Genomic DNA, 16,416 nt, shown 5'->3' with positions numbered 1-16,416 from the left:
GACAGATAGTTAGCAAACCATGCAACTGCATGCTCCGAAAGACCTACACTCAACAATCTCTGCCTTAGTATAGCATGATCAACTGTATCAAAAGCCTTAGAGAGATCAATAAAAAGTGAGACACAGTGCTGTTTTTTGTCAAGGGCTTCAGTGATATCATTTAAAACCTTCATGGCTGCTGTAATTGTGCTATGCTTCTTCCTGAAGCCCGATTGATACATTGATAAAATAGAGTTAGTAAATAAAAACTCTTTTAGCTGTTCACTTACAAGGGTTTCAAGTATTTTCACCAGGGGTGACAGCTTTGAGATTGGCCTATAATTATTTAAAAGAGTTGGATCTCCCCCTTTTAAAAGTGGTAGGACAAATGCTGATTTCCAGATCTTTGTAATTTCATTACATTCCAGGGTTAGATTGAACAGATATGTAAGTGGTTCAGCTATGAAATCAGCTGCCAGATTTAAAAAGCAGGGATCCAAAAGATCAGGACCTGCAGGCTTTCTTTGATCTAAGGATTTCAGGGCTTTATGTACCACCTGCACTGAGAATGGCAGAAAACTAAAAGTTTGACCAGCTCTCACTGGTTCATCCACACAGGGTTGTACAGAGACAGAGGACACTGGTTCATCCACACAGGGTTGTACAGAGACAGAATACACTGAATCAAACAGCCTACCAGATGATACAAAGTGCTCATTGAAACAATTCAGCATTTCAGTTTTGTCATATATAGCAACAGAGTCCTTCAAAACACATGACGGTAATTCATTAACATTACTGTTACCAGACATAGACTTAATAGCATTCCAAATAATAGCCTTACCTTTGTGCTTTAAGTGAAAGGTGTGTTAACCAAGTCAAGTTACTGGACTAAAAGGAGGAGAATAGTGAGGGGAGATCAGAGGGACATGCAGGAGATTGGGGAGTTCAGAGGGACATGCAGGAGATTGGGGAGTTCAGAGGGACATGTAGGAGATTGGGGAGTTCAGAGGGACATGCAGGAGATTGGGGAGTTCAGAGGGACATGCAGGAGATTGGGGAGTTCAGAGGGACATGCAGGAGATTGGGGAGATCAGAGGGACATGCAGGAGATTGGGGAGTTCAGAGGGACATGCAGGAGATTGGGGAGTTCAGAAGAACATGCAGGAGATTGGGGAGTTCAGAGGGACATGCAGGAGATTGGGGAGTTCAGAGCATTAAATTGAAGATGATTCTCTGGTAACAGCTCTGGTGGACATTCCTGCAGTCAGCATGCCAATTGCACGCTCCTTCAAAACTTGAGACATCTGTGGCATTGTGTTATGTGACAAAACTGCACATTTTAAAGTGGCCTTTTATTGTCCCCAGCACAAGGTGCACCTGTGTAATGATCATACTGTTTAATCGGCTTCTTGATTTGCCACACCTGTCAAGTGGATGGATTATCTTGGCAAAGGAGAAATGCTCACTGACAGGGATATAAACAAAAATGTTGTGTGTATGAAAAATGTATTATTTCAGGCTCATGAAATCAAAACTTTAAATGTTGCATTTACAGAATATTAATAGATTTACAAAATAAATCTCCAAAGACAAATGTTCTAAGGTCATGAAAAATAGTAATGTTCTACTTTATCCCTGTAGCTCAGTTGGTAGAGCATGGCGCTTGCAACGCCAGGGTTGTGGGTTCGTTTCCCACGGGGGGGGGGGGGCAGTATGAAAATGTATGCACTCTCTAACTGTAAGTCGCTCTGGATAAGAGCGTCTGCTAAAATGACTCAAATGTAAAATTTATCGAAGGCTTTATAAAATCCCAAAAGAGAATAAAACTCTCATCAGAGACCAAATCTGAGTAATCTATGATATTTAATACCAGTGTGACATTATTCGAGATTTGTCTATTTCTCATCAACCCTGACTGGGACTCATCTATAACGGCATCCAAAACCAGAGCTATTAGCTTAGAATCGTTATTTAAAACACAAAGTGGACGCCAATTATCAATGAGAAACAAGTATTTTTTTAGGTTAGAGTAATTAAACCTTTCGTTAGAGGGGCTAGCATACAAACTGTAGCACAGACTAGATCAATGTGATGTTGAGAAATAGTGCATTGTGGGTAGTTTAGAAGATATTGGAAATAAGTTAATAAATATGTAAAAACCCCAAAAACATAATAATGTTTGTACTTATAGTTAACCAGATTATGACTACAACTACGTTATTACGTCTTTAAAACGCCACTGTGTTGTTACATTGGTGAGTAAAAACTCATGCTTCCTACCCTTTAACTTTTTGTCTGAAAATAAAATCTACATTTTACTCAACTTCGTTACCCACTCCAGTCAGCAGATGGCGATGTGGGACTTTAAGGCTATGCTGCTAGTGTGACGTATAATCTAGTGGACGGGACGCTTCTTTCAACAGCAGCAACAGTTAGTCAGACACCTCGGTAGCTTGCTAGACAAAATAGCCCAACCAATAAAGCTCTTTAGACGCTTTCGTGTATATTAGCCACTGTGTTTTAAACCCACTTCTGTCGTCTAGTTAGTTATCCCATTTAATTTCATATTTACGGTGTTGTTGTTATTGGTCAGCTAGCTGGCTGGTTAAGTTAGCACTAGCCTAGCTAGCTAACATCCCCGACCATGAGCTCACTAAGCTACTCTCCTCCTGCTAAAGAAGAGGAGGTCTGCTGGACGGAGAAAGAAGCTCTAGTGAAAGAGGAGGAGGAAGAGGAGGATGTTACAATACAAAAACAAGTAGAGGGTGAAGCTGTTACCGTGAAAGAAGAAGAGAAAGACGTTACAGTGAAAGAAGAGGAAGACGCGTTCAGAGTGAAAGAGGAGGAGGATGTTACAGTGAAAGAAGAGGAAGACGCGTTCAGAGTGAAAGAGGAGGAGGATGTTACAGTGAAAGAAGAGGAAGACGCGTTCAGAGTGAAAGAGGGGGAGGATGTTACAGTGAAAGAAGAGGAAGACGCGTTCAGAGTGAAAGAGGAGGAGGATGTTACAGTGAAAGAAGAGGAAGACGCGTTCAGAGTGAAAGAGGAGGAGGACGTTACAGTGAAAGAAGAGGAAGACGCGTTCAGAGTGAAAGAGGAGGAGGATGTTACAGTGAAAGAAGAGGAAGACGCGTTCAGAGTGAAAGAGGAGGAGGATGTTACAGTGGTTCTCTCTCTTCTAGAGGAGGATGCCGTTTTTGGAGTGAAGAAGGAGGGAGAGATTACTGTCACGTTGAAAGATGAAGAGGAGGAGATAGGAGATCTGATTAACACCAGTAAGTACCGCCTTAAATGTGTTTTTCACTTTGGATATTTGGAGTTCGCTCGTCAATTCAATGGTGAGAGATGCTATGCTACTAGCATCATGTTATGAATTTGCAAAGCCATCTCCTATAGTGTTTTTTCTCAAAGTTGTCGGTATGTCACGTGTCCTACTTATCAGTACACTCAGAACAACTTAAGCATTACGAAACTTCTATTCGATCAAGTAAACATCACGTAGCACGTAAGCCATTCATTTTGTTGACAAACTTGGACCAGCTCATTGACCTCCATACAAAAACTCCACCTGCTGGAAGGAGAGATATTCCCGTGAGTTGGTTCTCTCTCTTCCTCTAGGGCTACACTAGCTTGTGCTAGCTAGCTAGTAATCTCCTTCCCAGACACTTCCACGCAGTGTGGGACGAGGTTAGCCAGCTAGCTACATTCCCTCGGCGTAAAGCAGTGCTCGGCAGGCCGGGGCTAAGGACACAGTGTACCGATGCAAAATCGGCAGTGTATCAAATACTTGTTCTCAAACATATACTCATTAAAATACAAAAACACAGTCATGGGAAGATATATTGAGACCTAGGTGTCTTTTACACATGTATATACAGTGGGGAGAACAAGTATTTGCTACACTGCCGATTTTGCAGGTTTTCCTACTTACAAAGCATGTAGAGGTCTGTAATTTTTATCATAGGTACACTTCAACTGTGAGAGATGGAATCTAAAACAAAAATCCAGAAAATCACATTGTATGATTTTTAAGTAATTCATTTGCATTTTATTGCATGACATAGGTATTTGATACATCAGAAAAGCAGAACTTAATATTTGGTACAGAAACCTTTGTTTGCAATTACAGAGATCATACGTTTCCTGTAGGTCTTGACCAGGTTTGCACACACTGCAGCAGGGATTTTGGCCCATTCCTCCATACAGACCTTCTCCAGATCCTTCAGGTTTCGGGGCTGTCGCTGAGCAATACGGACTTTCAGCTCCCTCCAAAGATTTTCTATTGGGTTCAGGTCTGGAGACTGACTAGGCCACTCCAGGACTTTGAGATGCTTCTTACGGAGCCACTCCTTAGTTGCCCTGGCTGTGTGTTTCGGGTCTTTGGACTGATCCATTGTGGAGGCCTGTACGAGTGGACTGATCCATTGTGGAGGCCTGTCCGAGTGGACTGATCCATTGTGGAGGCCTGTCTGAGTGGACTGATCCATTGTGGAGGCCTGTCTGAGTGGACTGATCCATTGTGGAGGCCTGTCTGAGTGGACTGATCCATTGTGGAGGCCTGTCTGAGTGGACTGATCCATTGTGGAGGCCTGTCTGAGTGGACTGATCCATTGTGGAGGCCTGTCTGAGTGGACTGATCCATTGTGGAGGCCTGTCTGAGTGGACTGATCCATTGTGGAGGCCTGTCTGAGTGGACTGGTCCATTGTGGAGGCCTGTCTGAGTGGACTGATCCATTGTGGAGGCCTGTCTGAGTGGACTGATCCATTGTGGAGGCCTGTCTGAGTGGACTGATCCATTGTGGAGGCCTGTCCGAATGGACTGATCCATTGTGGAGGTCGTGGGGATGGCACAGTCCATCACTCTAAGACATTGTATATGGTTAGAACAATGGTGCAAAACTAATAAAAAATAATATTATTTCATAACAAATGCGCTTTCTCCCTCGTTGGATAGCAGTCGCTGTCCACGGTTCTGAAACAGTCTTCAGTGCGACGTTGAACAGGCGCCTTTCCCTAGACCATGTTGCATGTGCATAATAGGGCATCCAATGGTGGAAAACCAACGTTTTGGAAATACATAACGCCATCTAACCAAAATATCATAGAACGTTATCTATATGCAGTTATCTTAGCCAGCCAGCTAACTTTAGCTATTTAGCCAACTAGCTATGTTATCTATATGCAGTTATCTTAGCCAGCCAGCTAACGTTAGCTATTTAGCCAACTAGCTATGGTCTATATCAAATCATGTTATCTATATGCAGTTATCTTAGCCAGCCAGCTAACGTTAGCTATTTAGTCAACTAGCTATGGTCCATATCAAATCATGTTATCTATATGCAGTTATCTTAGCCAGCCAGCTAACGTTAGCTATTTAGCCAACTAGCTATGGTCTACGAGCTGGATACCAACTTCCGGAGACCCAGTTAGAACCCAACTAACAAAACCCAACTGAAACATAACTGCAGATCAAAAGAGCAGAGACATACAGAATGATGGCAGGAGAAAATCCCCAACATCCAAAATAGATAGATTCCAGATGTCAGTCAGCTAGCGCGCTAGCAGTAAAGCCAAAAGTGGGAAAAAGTTACAAAAACTCCCGTAGTCTACTTCCCAGAGAACATGCTGAGAAGTAGTGATGAGGGGGAAACGAAGCTTCCTGTAGCATCGACGCTTTCCAGCCAAATGTGTCAAAAATAGGTTCATTACTCAAGGCTTTGAGCAACACAGAATTTAGAACAGCCACATTTTTATAGACGACATCCCACACGCCCTACTGACTGTGCAGCGTAGCCTTTATGTCTTCTACTAAACCACTGGCCGTGTTGGAGAGCATCAAATCCATGCTGCATTGTGGGTAAATGTTGACAGATTTATAAATAATAATGAGTAGTTATTTATGATGCAAGGTGATTTGTAGATCAGTCAATCGGCAGTCGCCTGCATTTTGTCGGCTGCATTGTCGAACAAGCCTATTACTAAACCAATCAGGTGGTTGTTTGACGAAATGAAGCTTCAGACGTCATTGATCACGTGCTGCTGATAAAGTGATACAGGAATCGGCACACTGCTTTGAAGTATACTGCTTAGGGATTTCAACGCATTCCTTGTAGCTCCGGTATCAAACCTAACATCCCTACTGAAAAGTTAACAAAACAAAAAGGAACAAGCAGGTCTGATTTTCTCTTTTCTTTTGAGCCCACCGCAAGAAGGCACCAGAGCCTATTGTGGTAACAGGTTCCCACTAGATAACACAACCACACAGTGCATGAAAAACATGAGGCGTGGCTAACGTTAGCCAGCTTGAGCTAGCTTCCGAGCTAGCATACAAACTCGGTAGCACAGAGTAGATCCCCCATATGACGTTGAGAAATAGTGCATTGTGGGTAGTTTAGAAGATATCTGGAAATAAGTTAATAAATGTGTAATAACGCAAAAACATAACTGTTTGAACTTAATAGGTAACCAGATCGTGACTACAACTAAGTTCCTAAGTATTTAACCACACTGTGTTGTTACATTGGTGAGTAAAAACTCATGCTTCCTACCCTTTAACTTTTTGTCTGAAAATAAAATCTACATTTTACTCAACTTCGTTACCCACTCCAGTCAGCAGATGGCGATGTGGGACTTTAAGGCTATGCTGCTAGTGTGACGTATAATCTAGTGGACGGGACGCTTCTTTCAACAGCAGCAACAGTTAGTCAGACACCTCGGTAGCTTGCTAGCCAAAATAGCCCAACCAATAAAGCTCTTTAGACGCTTTCGTGTATATTAGCCACTGTGTTTTAAACCCACTTCTGTCGTCTAGTTAGTTATCCCATTTAATTTCATATTTACGGTGTTGTTGTTATTGGTCAGCTAGCTGGCTGGTTAAGTTAGCACTAGCCTAGCTAGCTAACATCCCCGACCATGAGTTCACTAAGCTATTCTCCTCCTGCTAAAGAAGAGGAGGTCTGCTGGACGGAGAAAGAAGCTCTAGTGAAAGAGGAGGAGGAAGAGGAGGATGTTACAATACAAAAACAAGTAGAGGGTGAAGCTGTTACCGTGAAAGAAGAAGAGAAAGACGTTACAGTGAAAGAAGAGGAAGACGCGTTCAGAGTGAAAGAGGAGGAGGATGTTACAGTGAAAGAAGAGGAGGCTCCCGTGTTTGGAGTGAAAGAGGAGGAGGAGGAGATGACTGTCACATCGAAAAAGGAGGAGGAAGAAGAGGAGGAAACTGGATATCTGGTTCCGGTTTCCCAAAGGCATCTTAAGGCATCCAATGATTCTAATGATGAACTTAGCAGTAAGATGCTTTTGAGAAACCAGGCCCTGATTAACACTAGTAAGTACTGTCTTAAAAACAGAGGCACAAACTCTGCAGTTGTTGAACTGATGTGTGGTGTTAAAGGGGAAATCTGCAGTTGCTACATCCATATTTGGACTTTTATATTATTTATATATATCCATTGATTCTTGAAGAATATAAACCATGCCTCATGAGCTTAGTTCATCTGTCGTACCCCATCAGATCCCAAAATAAGCTTTTTTTACTCCAATGTTTAGAAACAATGTAAATGTAAACCAACACTGTATCGCCTCAACATGGTTAAAACTATAATATTGATATCATGGATGGTCAGTCCTTGCATCCATAGGTCTGTCTATGATTTTGAGAGTAGTTACATTTCTCCAGTCCGATCCTCATCTTATTACCAAAACAGTGGCAGAATGACAGCTTTGTTATTGTTTGAACTGCAGATTGGTTGATTGATTGATGTGTGGCTTTTTTTAAAGGGGCAACCTAGGTTTTAAACAGCAGCAAAATTGGGGGCTGGAGAAATGTAACCACTCTCAAATTCATAGAGAAAGTTATTGTAGCAACCTTAACCCAAAACCTAGCGACCTCATCAAGAAGTTCAGACATCTTGGTATAACAGTTATAAGGTGTTGGCTTGACAGTCTCTGGACCCAGGTTTGAGTCCAGCTCAGGGCTACCCCTGGAATTCACTACACTATGAATACAAGGACTGGCCGTCCATAAGGTCAAAATCATAGTTTTAACCTGTTTTTGAAGATATACAGTGTTTGTTTACAACCAGTGGCATTATACAGTGGGGAAAAAAAGTATTTAGTCAGCCACCAATTGTGCAAGTTCTCCCACTTAAAAAGATGAGAGGCCTGTAATTTTCATCATAGGTACACGTCAACTATGACAGACTAATTGAGAAAACAAAATCCAGAAAATTACATTGTAGGATTTTTTATGAATTTATTAGCAAATTATGGTGGAAAATAAGTATTTGGTCAATAACAAAAGTTTCTCAATACTTTGTTATATACCCTTTGTTGGCAATGACACAGGTCAAACGTTTTCTGTAAGTCTTCACAAGGTTTTCACACACTGTTGCTGGTATTTTGGCCCATTCCTCCATGCAGATCTCCAGGTCTGTGAGAGCCAGAAATCTTGCTTGTTTGTAGGTGACCAAATACTTATTTTCCACCATAATTTGCAAATAAATTCATTCAAAATCCTACAATGTGATTTTCTGGATTTTGTTTTCTCAATTAGTCTGTCATAGTTGACGTGTACCTATGATGAAAAGTACAGGCCTCTCTCATCTTTTTAAGTGGGAGAACCTGCACAATTGGTGGCTGACTAAATACTTTTTTACCCCACTGTACAAGCTTATGTTTTGGTTTTTGATGGGGAAATACATTTGAGGCATTTATAAGTTATATTCTTCAAGAATCAATGGGTATACAGTATATGGGTCTTTCTATAACTGCCAGTGAGGGTTTCCTTGCATTTATGGCAGTGTAGTTCCCTTAAGGGTCAGTCAACTTTGGTAAAACAACTATGGGGAGTCACACTCTCGCGACTTCGAGGCTATATACAGGGGGTACCGGTACCGAGGTAATGTGCTGGGGTACAGGTTAGTCAAGGTAATAATGAGGCTATATACAGGGGGTACCGGTACCGAGGTAATGGGCTGGGGTACAGGTTAGTCCAGGTAATAATGAGGCTATATATAGGGGGTACCGGTACCGAGGTAATGGGCTGGGGTACAGGTTAGTTCAGGTAAATTGTACATGTCGGTAGGGGTAAAGTGACTGTGCTTAGATGATAAACAGCGAGTAGCAGCAGTGTAAAAACAAAGGAGGGAGGGGATTAATTGTTCAGCAGTCTTATGGCTTGGGGGTAGAAGCTGTTAAGGAGCCTTTTGGTCCTAGACTTGGCGCTCCGGTACCGCTTGCTGTGCGGTAGCAGAGAGAACAGTCTATGACTTGGGTGACTGGAGTCTTTGACGATTTTCCTCTGACATGCCTAGTATCTAGGTCCTGGGTGGCAGGAAGCTTGACCCCAGTGATGTAAAAAAACAAACAAAATATAACTATTGTAAAATAGATTGTGTCCGTAAAATGTATATAGTATGTATAAGTTGGAAGTAGAAGCCTAAGTGTTGTTGTTCATTACTTTGCTGCAATTAGGGGAGAGGTGGTAGGGTTAGTGGAAAATAATACATTTACATTTTAGTCATTTAGCAGACGCTCTTATCCAGAGCGACTTACAGGAGCAATTAGGGTTAAGTGCCTTGCTTAAGGGCACATCGACAGATTTTTCACCTAGTCGGCTCGGGGATTAGAACCAGCGAACTTTCGGTTACTGGCACACCGCTCTTAACCACTAAGCTACCTGCCGCCATAATAAAGGAAAATATATTTTTAAAAGATACAGTGGGGAGAACAAGTATTTGATATACTGCCGATTTTGCAGGTTTTCCTACTTACAAAGCATGTAGAGGTCTGGAATTTTTATCATAGGTACTTTTCAACTGTGAGAGACAGAATGCAAAAATCCAGAAAATCACTTTGTATGATTTTTAAGTAATTAATTTGCATTTTATTGCATGACATAATTATTTGAAACATCAGAAAAGCAGAACTTAATATTTGGTACAGAAACCTTTGTTTGCAATTACAGAGATCATACGTTTCCTTTAGGTCTTGACCAGGTTTAAACACACTGCAGCAGGGATTTTGGCCCACTCCTCCATACAGACCTTCTCCAGATCCTTCAGGTTTCGGGGCTGTCGCTGGGCAATACGGACTTTCAGCTCCATCCAAAGATTTTCTATTAGGTTCAGGTCTGGAGACTGGCTAGGCCACTCCAGGACCTTGAGATGCTTCTTACGGAGCCACTCCTTAGTTGCCCTGGCTGTGTGTTTCGGGTCGTTGTCATGCTGGAAGACCCAGCCACGACCCATCTTCAATGCTCTTACTGAGGGAAGGAGGTTGTTGGCCAAGATCTCGCGATACATGGCCCCATCCATCCTCCCCTCAATACGGTGCAGTCGTCCTGTCCCCTTTTCAGAAAAGCATCTCCAAAGAATGATGTTTCCACCTCCATGCTTCACAGTTGGGATGGTGTTCTTGGGGTTGTACTCATCCTTCTTCTTCCTCCAAACACGGCGAGTGGAGTTTAGACCAAAAAGCTATATTTTTGTCTCATCAGACCACATTACCTTCTCCCATTCCTCCTCTGGATCATCCAGATGGTCATTGGCAAACTTCAGACGGGCCTGGACATGCGCTGGCTTGAGCAGGGGGACCTTGCGTGCGCTGCAGGATTTTAATTCATGACGGCGTAGTGTGTTACTAATGGTTTTCTTTGAGACTGTGGTCCCAGCTCTCTTCAGGTCATTGACCAGGTCCTGTCGTGTAGTTCTGGGCTGATCCCTCACCTTCCTCATGATCATTGATGCCCCACGAGGTGAGATCTTGCATGGAGCCCCAGACCGAGGGTGATTGACCGTCATCTTGAACTTCTTCCATTTTCTAATAATTGTGCCAACAGTTGTTGCCTTCTCACCAAGCTGCTTGCCTATTGTCCTGTAGCCCATCCCAGCCTTGTGCAGGTCTACAATTTTATCCCTGATGTCCTTACACAGCTCTCTGGTCTTGGCCATTGTGGAGAGGTTGGAGTCTGTTTGATTGAGTGTGTGGACAGGTGTCTTTTTATATAGGTAACGAGTTCAAACAGGTGCAGGTAATACAGGTAATGAGTGGAGAACAGGAGGGCCTCTTAAAGAAAAACGAACAGGTCTGTGAGAGCCGGAATTCTTACTGGTTGGTAGGTGATCAAATACTTATGGCATGCAATAAAATGCAAATTAATTACTTAAAAATCATACAATGTGATTTGCTGGATTTTTGTTTTAGATTCCGTCTCTCACAGTTGAAGTGTACCTATGATAAAAATTACAGACCTCTACATGCTTTGTAAGTAGGAAAACCTGCAAAATCGGCAGTATATCAAATACTTGTTCTCCCCACTGTATATATATATATATATATATTTTACATTTACATTTGAGTCATTTAGCAGACGCTCTTATCCAGAGCAACTTACAGTTAGTGTACACTATGTACACTACCAGTCAAAAGTTTGGACACACCTACTCATTCAAGGGTTTTTCTTTATTTTTTACTATTTTCTACATTGTAGAATAATAGTGAAGACATCAAAACTATGAAATAACACATATGGAATCATGTAGTAACAAAAAAAGTGTTAAACAAAGAGATTCTGTAAAGTAGCCACCCTTTGCCTTGATGGCAGCTTTGCACTCTTGGCATTCTCTCAACCAGCTTCATGAGGTAGTCACCTGGAATGAATTTCAATTAACAGGTGTGCTTTTAAGTTAATTTGTGGAATTTATTTCCTTCTTAATGCATTTGAGCCAATCAGTTGTGTTGTGACAAGGTAGGGTTGGTATACAGAAGATAGCCCTATTTGGTGAAAGACCAAGTCCATATTATGGCAAGAACAGCTCAAATAAGCAAAGAGAAACGACAGTCCATCATTACTTTAAGACATGAAGGTCAGACAATATGGAACATTTCAAGAACTTTGAAAGTTTCTTCAAGTGCAGTCGCAAAAACCATCAAGTGCTATGATGAAACTGGCTCTCATGAGGACCGCCACAGGAATGGAAGACCCAGAGTTAGCTCTGCTGCAGAGGATAAGTTCATTAGAGTTACCAGCCTCAGAAATTGCAGCCCAAATAAAGACTTCACAGATTTCAAGTCACAGACGTATCTCAACATCAACTGTTCAGAGGGGACTGGGTAAATCAGGCCTTCATGGTTGAATTGCTACAAAGAAACCACTACTGAAGGACACCAATAAGAAGAAGAGATCTGCTAGGGCCAAGAAACACGAGCAATGGACATTAGACCGGTGGAAATTGAGATATTTGGTTCCAACCGCCGTGTCTTTATGCGACGCGATGTGGGTGAACGGATGATCTCCGCGTGTGTAGTTCCCACCGTGAAGCATGGAGGAGGAGGTGTGGTGATGTGGGGGTGCTTTGATGGTGACACTGTCTGTGATTCATTTAGAATTCAAGGCACACTTAACCAGCATGGCTACCACAGCATTCTGCAGTGATACGCCATCCCATCTGGTTTGGGCTTAGTGGGACTATCATTTTGCTTTTCAACAGGACAATGACCCAACACACCTCCAGGCTGTGTAAGGGCTATTTTACCAAGAAGGAGAGTGATGGAGTGCTTCATCAGATGACCTGGCCTCCACAATCCCCCGACCTCAACCCAATTGAGATGGTTTGGGATGAGTTGAACCACAGAGTGAAGGAAAAGCAGCCAACAAGTGCTCAGCATATGTGGGAACTCCTTCAAGACTGTTGGAAAAGCATTCCAGATGAAGCTGCTTGAGAGAATGCCAAGAGTGCAAAGTTGTCTTCAAGGCAAACGGTGGCTACTTTGAAGAATCTAAAATCTAAAATATTTTGATTAGTTTAACACTATTTTGGTTACTACATGATTCCATATGTGTTATTTCATAGTTTTCATGTCTTCACTATTGTTCTACAATGTAGAAACTAGTAAAAATAAAGAACAACCCTTGAATGAGTAGTTGTGTCCAAACTTTTGACTGGTACTGTATGTTATTGTTAGATGAAGTTATGGGCCAATTTGGCATACACTTAGTGTGCAAAGGTAGCCAAAGAGCATTTTACGACACAGAGCTTAATGTGAGTTTCCTTGATTAGCACTCCCGATCTTGCTCTGATAATGTGTGGTAATATTCAGAATACATTGTGAAATCTTCGCTCACCATTGTTCCTCCATGCAGATATACTACATCCATAACTAGAGGTTATTAGCATGGAGGAGTTCAGATGTACTACATCCATAACTAGAGGGTATTAGCATGGAGGAGTTCAGATATACTACATCCATAACTAGAGGTTATTAGCATGGAGGAGTTCAGATATACTACATCCATAACTAGAGGTTATTAGCATGGAGGAGTTCAGATATACTACATCCATAACTAGAGGTTATTAGCATGGAGGAGTTCAGATATACTACATCCATAACTAGAGGTTATTAGCATGGAGGAGTTCAGATATACTACATCCATATCTAGAGGTTATTAGCATGGAGGAGTTCAGATATACTACATCCATATCTAGCTGTTATTAGCATGGAGGACTTCAGATATACTACATCCATAACTAGAGGTTATTAGCATGGAGGAGTTCAGATATACTACATCCATAACAAGAGGTTATTAGCATGGAGGAGTTCAGATATACTACATCCATAACTAGAGGTTATTAGCATGGAGGAGTTCAGATATACTACATCCATAACTAGAGGTTATTAGCATGGAGGAGTTCAGATATACTACATCCATAACTAGAGGTTATTAGCATGGAGGAGTTCAGATATACTACATCCATAACTAGAGGTTATTAGCATGGAGGAGTTCAGATATACTACATCCATAACTAGAGGTTATTAGCATGGAGGAGTTCAGATATACTACATCCATAACTAGAGGTTATTAGCATGGAGGAGTTCAGATATACTACATCCATAACTAGAGGTTATTAGCATGGAGGAGTTCAGATATACTACATCCATAACTAGAGGTTATTAGCATGGAGGAGTTCAGATATACTACATCCATATCTAGAGGTTATTAGCATGGAGGAGTTCAGATATACTACATCCATATCTAGCTGTTATTAGCATGGAGGACTTCAGATATACTACATCCATAACTAGAGGTTATTAGCATGGAGGAGTTCAGATATACTACATCCATAACAAGAGGTTATTAGCATGGAGGAGTTCAGATATACTACATCCATAACTAGAGGTTATTAGCATGGAGGAGTTCAGATATACTACATCCATAACTAGAGGTTATTAGCATGGAGGAGTTCAGATATACTACATCCATAACTAGAGGTTATTAGCATGGAGGAGTTCAGATATACTACATCCATAACTAGAGGTTATTAGCATGGAGGAGTTCAGATATACTACATCCATAACTAGAGGTTATTAGCATGGAGGAGTTCAGATATACTACATCCATAACTAGAGGTTATTAGCATGGAGGAGTTCAGATATACTACATCCATAACTAGAGGTTATTAGCATGGAGGAGTTCAGATATACTACATCCATATCTATCGGTTATTAGCATGGAGGAGTTTCTGCAGCCAAATTGTGTTGCATAGCAACAAACAGCAAACACAGAAAGGGTCCTATATTGGAGAGTAAAAGTCGTCTGGCACTCTGCTTAGGATTTCAACAACTTTAAACTTTAACTTATTTCTAGCCTACAGTCATCGATGTTACTACTAATGTGAAAACAAGACAAAATATGACTATTGTTGCTCACTTGACTGTATAAAAGACAATTGTCAAATAATTTAAGGCATCAATTGTTGTACAATTTAATGGGTACGCTCTGGGTATCACCTTTTACCTCAAATAAACAGTGTATTTCTGCTGTTGTGGTTCTTTAACCATCTGTCTGACTGTCGTTCACACAGGAGAGAGACATGGCTATCGTGGATCCTCTGGGGAGCCTCAACAACATGATGCTGACGAGGCAGAAAGGTCTCTCTCCAGATCAGAACACCTTAAGAAAAACCATCTGATACCCACTGGGAAGAAATCTCACTGCTGCTCTGACTGTGGGAAACGTTGCAAGTTTTCATCAGAACTTAAAATACACCAGCGAGTACACACAGGAGAGAAATCTTATAGCTGTGATCAATGTGGGAAGAGTTTTACTCGGTCAAGCTCCCTGATATTGCACCAGAGAACACACACAGGAGAGAAACCTTACAACTGCTCTGACTGCGGAAAGACTTTTGTTAGTTTAAGAGATTTAAAATCACACCAGAGAACACACACAGGAGAGAAACTTTATAGCTGTGATCAATGTGGGAAGAGTTTTACTCAGTCAAGCTCCCTGATAGTGCACCAGAGAACACACACAGGAGAAAAACCTTATAGCGGTACTCAATGTGGGAAGAGTTTTGTTGCATCTTGCGATCTGACGATACACCAGAGAACACACACAGGAGAGAAACCTTATAGCTGTGATCAATGTGGGAAGAGTTTTACTCAGTCAAACTCCCTGGTAGTGCACCAGAGAACACACACAGGAGAGAAACCTTATAGCTGTACTCAATGTGGGAAGAGTTTTGTTGCATCTTGCTATCTGACGATACACAAGAGAACACACACAGGAGAGAAACTCTGTATTAGGAGATAAATAATAAAGCTGTGATCATGTGACAAGAGATACTTTGATAAAAGATCTCTGATCAAACATCAGAAAATACATACATGAGTTGTTTCATGATATCAATGAAATAATGTCACAATGTAGAATGTTTTAACATTGTAGGAGTACTTTAATTAACCAGGCTCTGTCGCAGCCGGCCGCGACCGGGAGACTCATGGGCGGCGCACAATTGGCCCAGCGTCGTCCACGGTAGGGGAGGGAATGGCCGGCAGGGATGTAGCTCAGTTGATAGAGCATGGCGTTTGCAACGCCAGGGTTGTGGGTTCGATTCCCACGGGGGGCCAGTATAAAAAAAATATGTATTCACTAACTGTAAGTCGCTCTGGATAAGAGCGTCTGCTAAATGACTAAAATGTAAATGTAAATGTAATAATGTCACAATGTAGAACCCTAAACATTTCCCCCTGTTCAATTTATTTCAGCGTGATATGGATATTAGCCTCTGGGAAAAATCCAGGCTCTGAATTGAAAGAATGCTATTTATGTGATTTAACAAAAAGTAAAAAAAAAAAAAAAAAAAAGTTGTGTTACACGTTAATCAAAATGTATCTAGCTGTTTTCTACCAATTGTCCTCTGACCAGTGATGTCCACATTATTCCCAGATTCCATGTGGTGTTTGAGCTATTCGTTTTAACAGGACGTGCAACCTCATCTCCCCCCTCTTGCGCAATTGATTTCAACATGATATCGATGAAATAAGTGTTGCGTTCCTTTGTTTAGCGACCCATGTAAATGCATCATTCCAAAATGTAGCTGACTGTCTTCTGCAGGTTTTCCTCTAACCAGTGAGGTAAAAGATATCTCC

At 41.6% G+C, this 16,416-nt stretch overlaps 1 protein-coding gene across 1 annotated transcript; it reads left to right on the top strand.

The window, feature by feature from the left end:
* Window positions 1-2,394: 2,394 nt before the first annotated feature.
* LOC311118060 (uncharacterized protein) lies at window positions 2,395-16,101 on the top strand. The gene is made up of 2 exons (XM_084192935.1): window positions 2,395-3,257; window positions 14,847-16,101. The coding sequence occupies exons 1-2, from the start codon at window positions 2,627-2,629 to the stop codon at window positions 15,575-15,577; spliced, it is 1,362 nt and encodes a 453-aa protein (XP_084049061.1). The 5' UTR covers window positions 2,395-2,626; the 3' UTR covers window positions 15,578-16,101.
* Window positions 16,102-16,416: the final 315 nt, after the last annotated feature.

This window comes from Coregonus lavaretus, assembly GCF_964263955.1.
Source record: "Coregonus lavaretus genome assembly, contig: HAP1_SCAFFOLD_93, whole genome shotgun sequence".
NCBI lineage: Eukaryota > Metazoa > Chordata > Actinopteri > Salmoniformes > Salmonidae > Coregonus > Coregonus lavaretus.
Note: the sequence above shows the minus strand (reverse complement) of the source record. Positions and strands in the feature narration are given on the sequence as shown.

Coding starts and splice junctions, on each gene's coding strand:
- LOC311118060 (XM_084192935.1), top strand. CDS start 2,627: ATGAGCTCACTAAGCTACTCTCCTCCTGCTAAAGAAGAGGAGGTCTGC. Junction 3,258..14,846: donor AGGAGATCTGATTAACACCA/GTAAGTACCGCC, acceptor TCGTTCACACAG/GAGAGAGACATGGCTATCGT.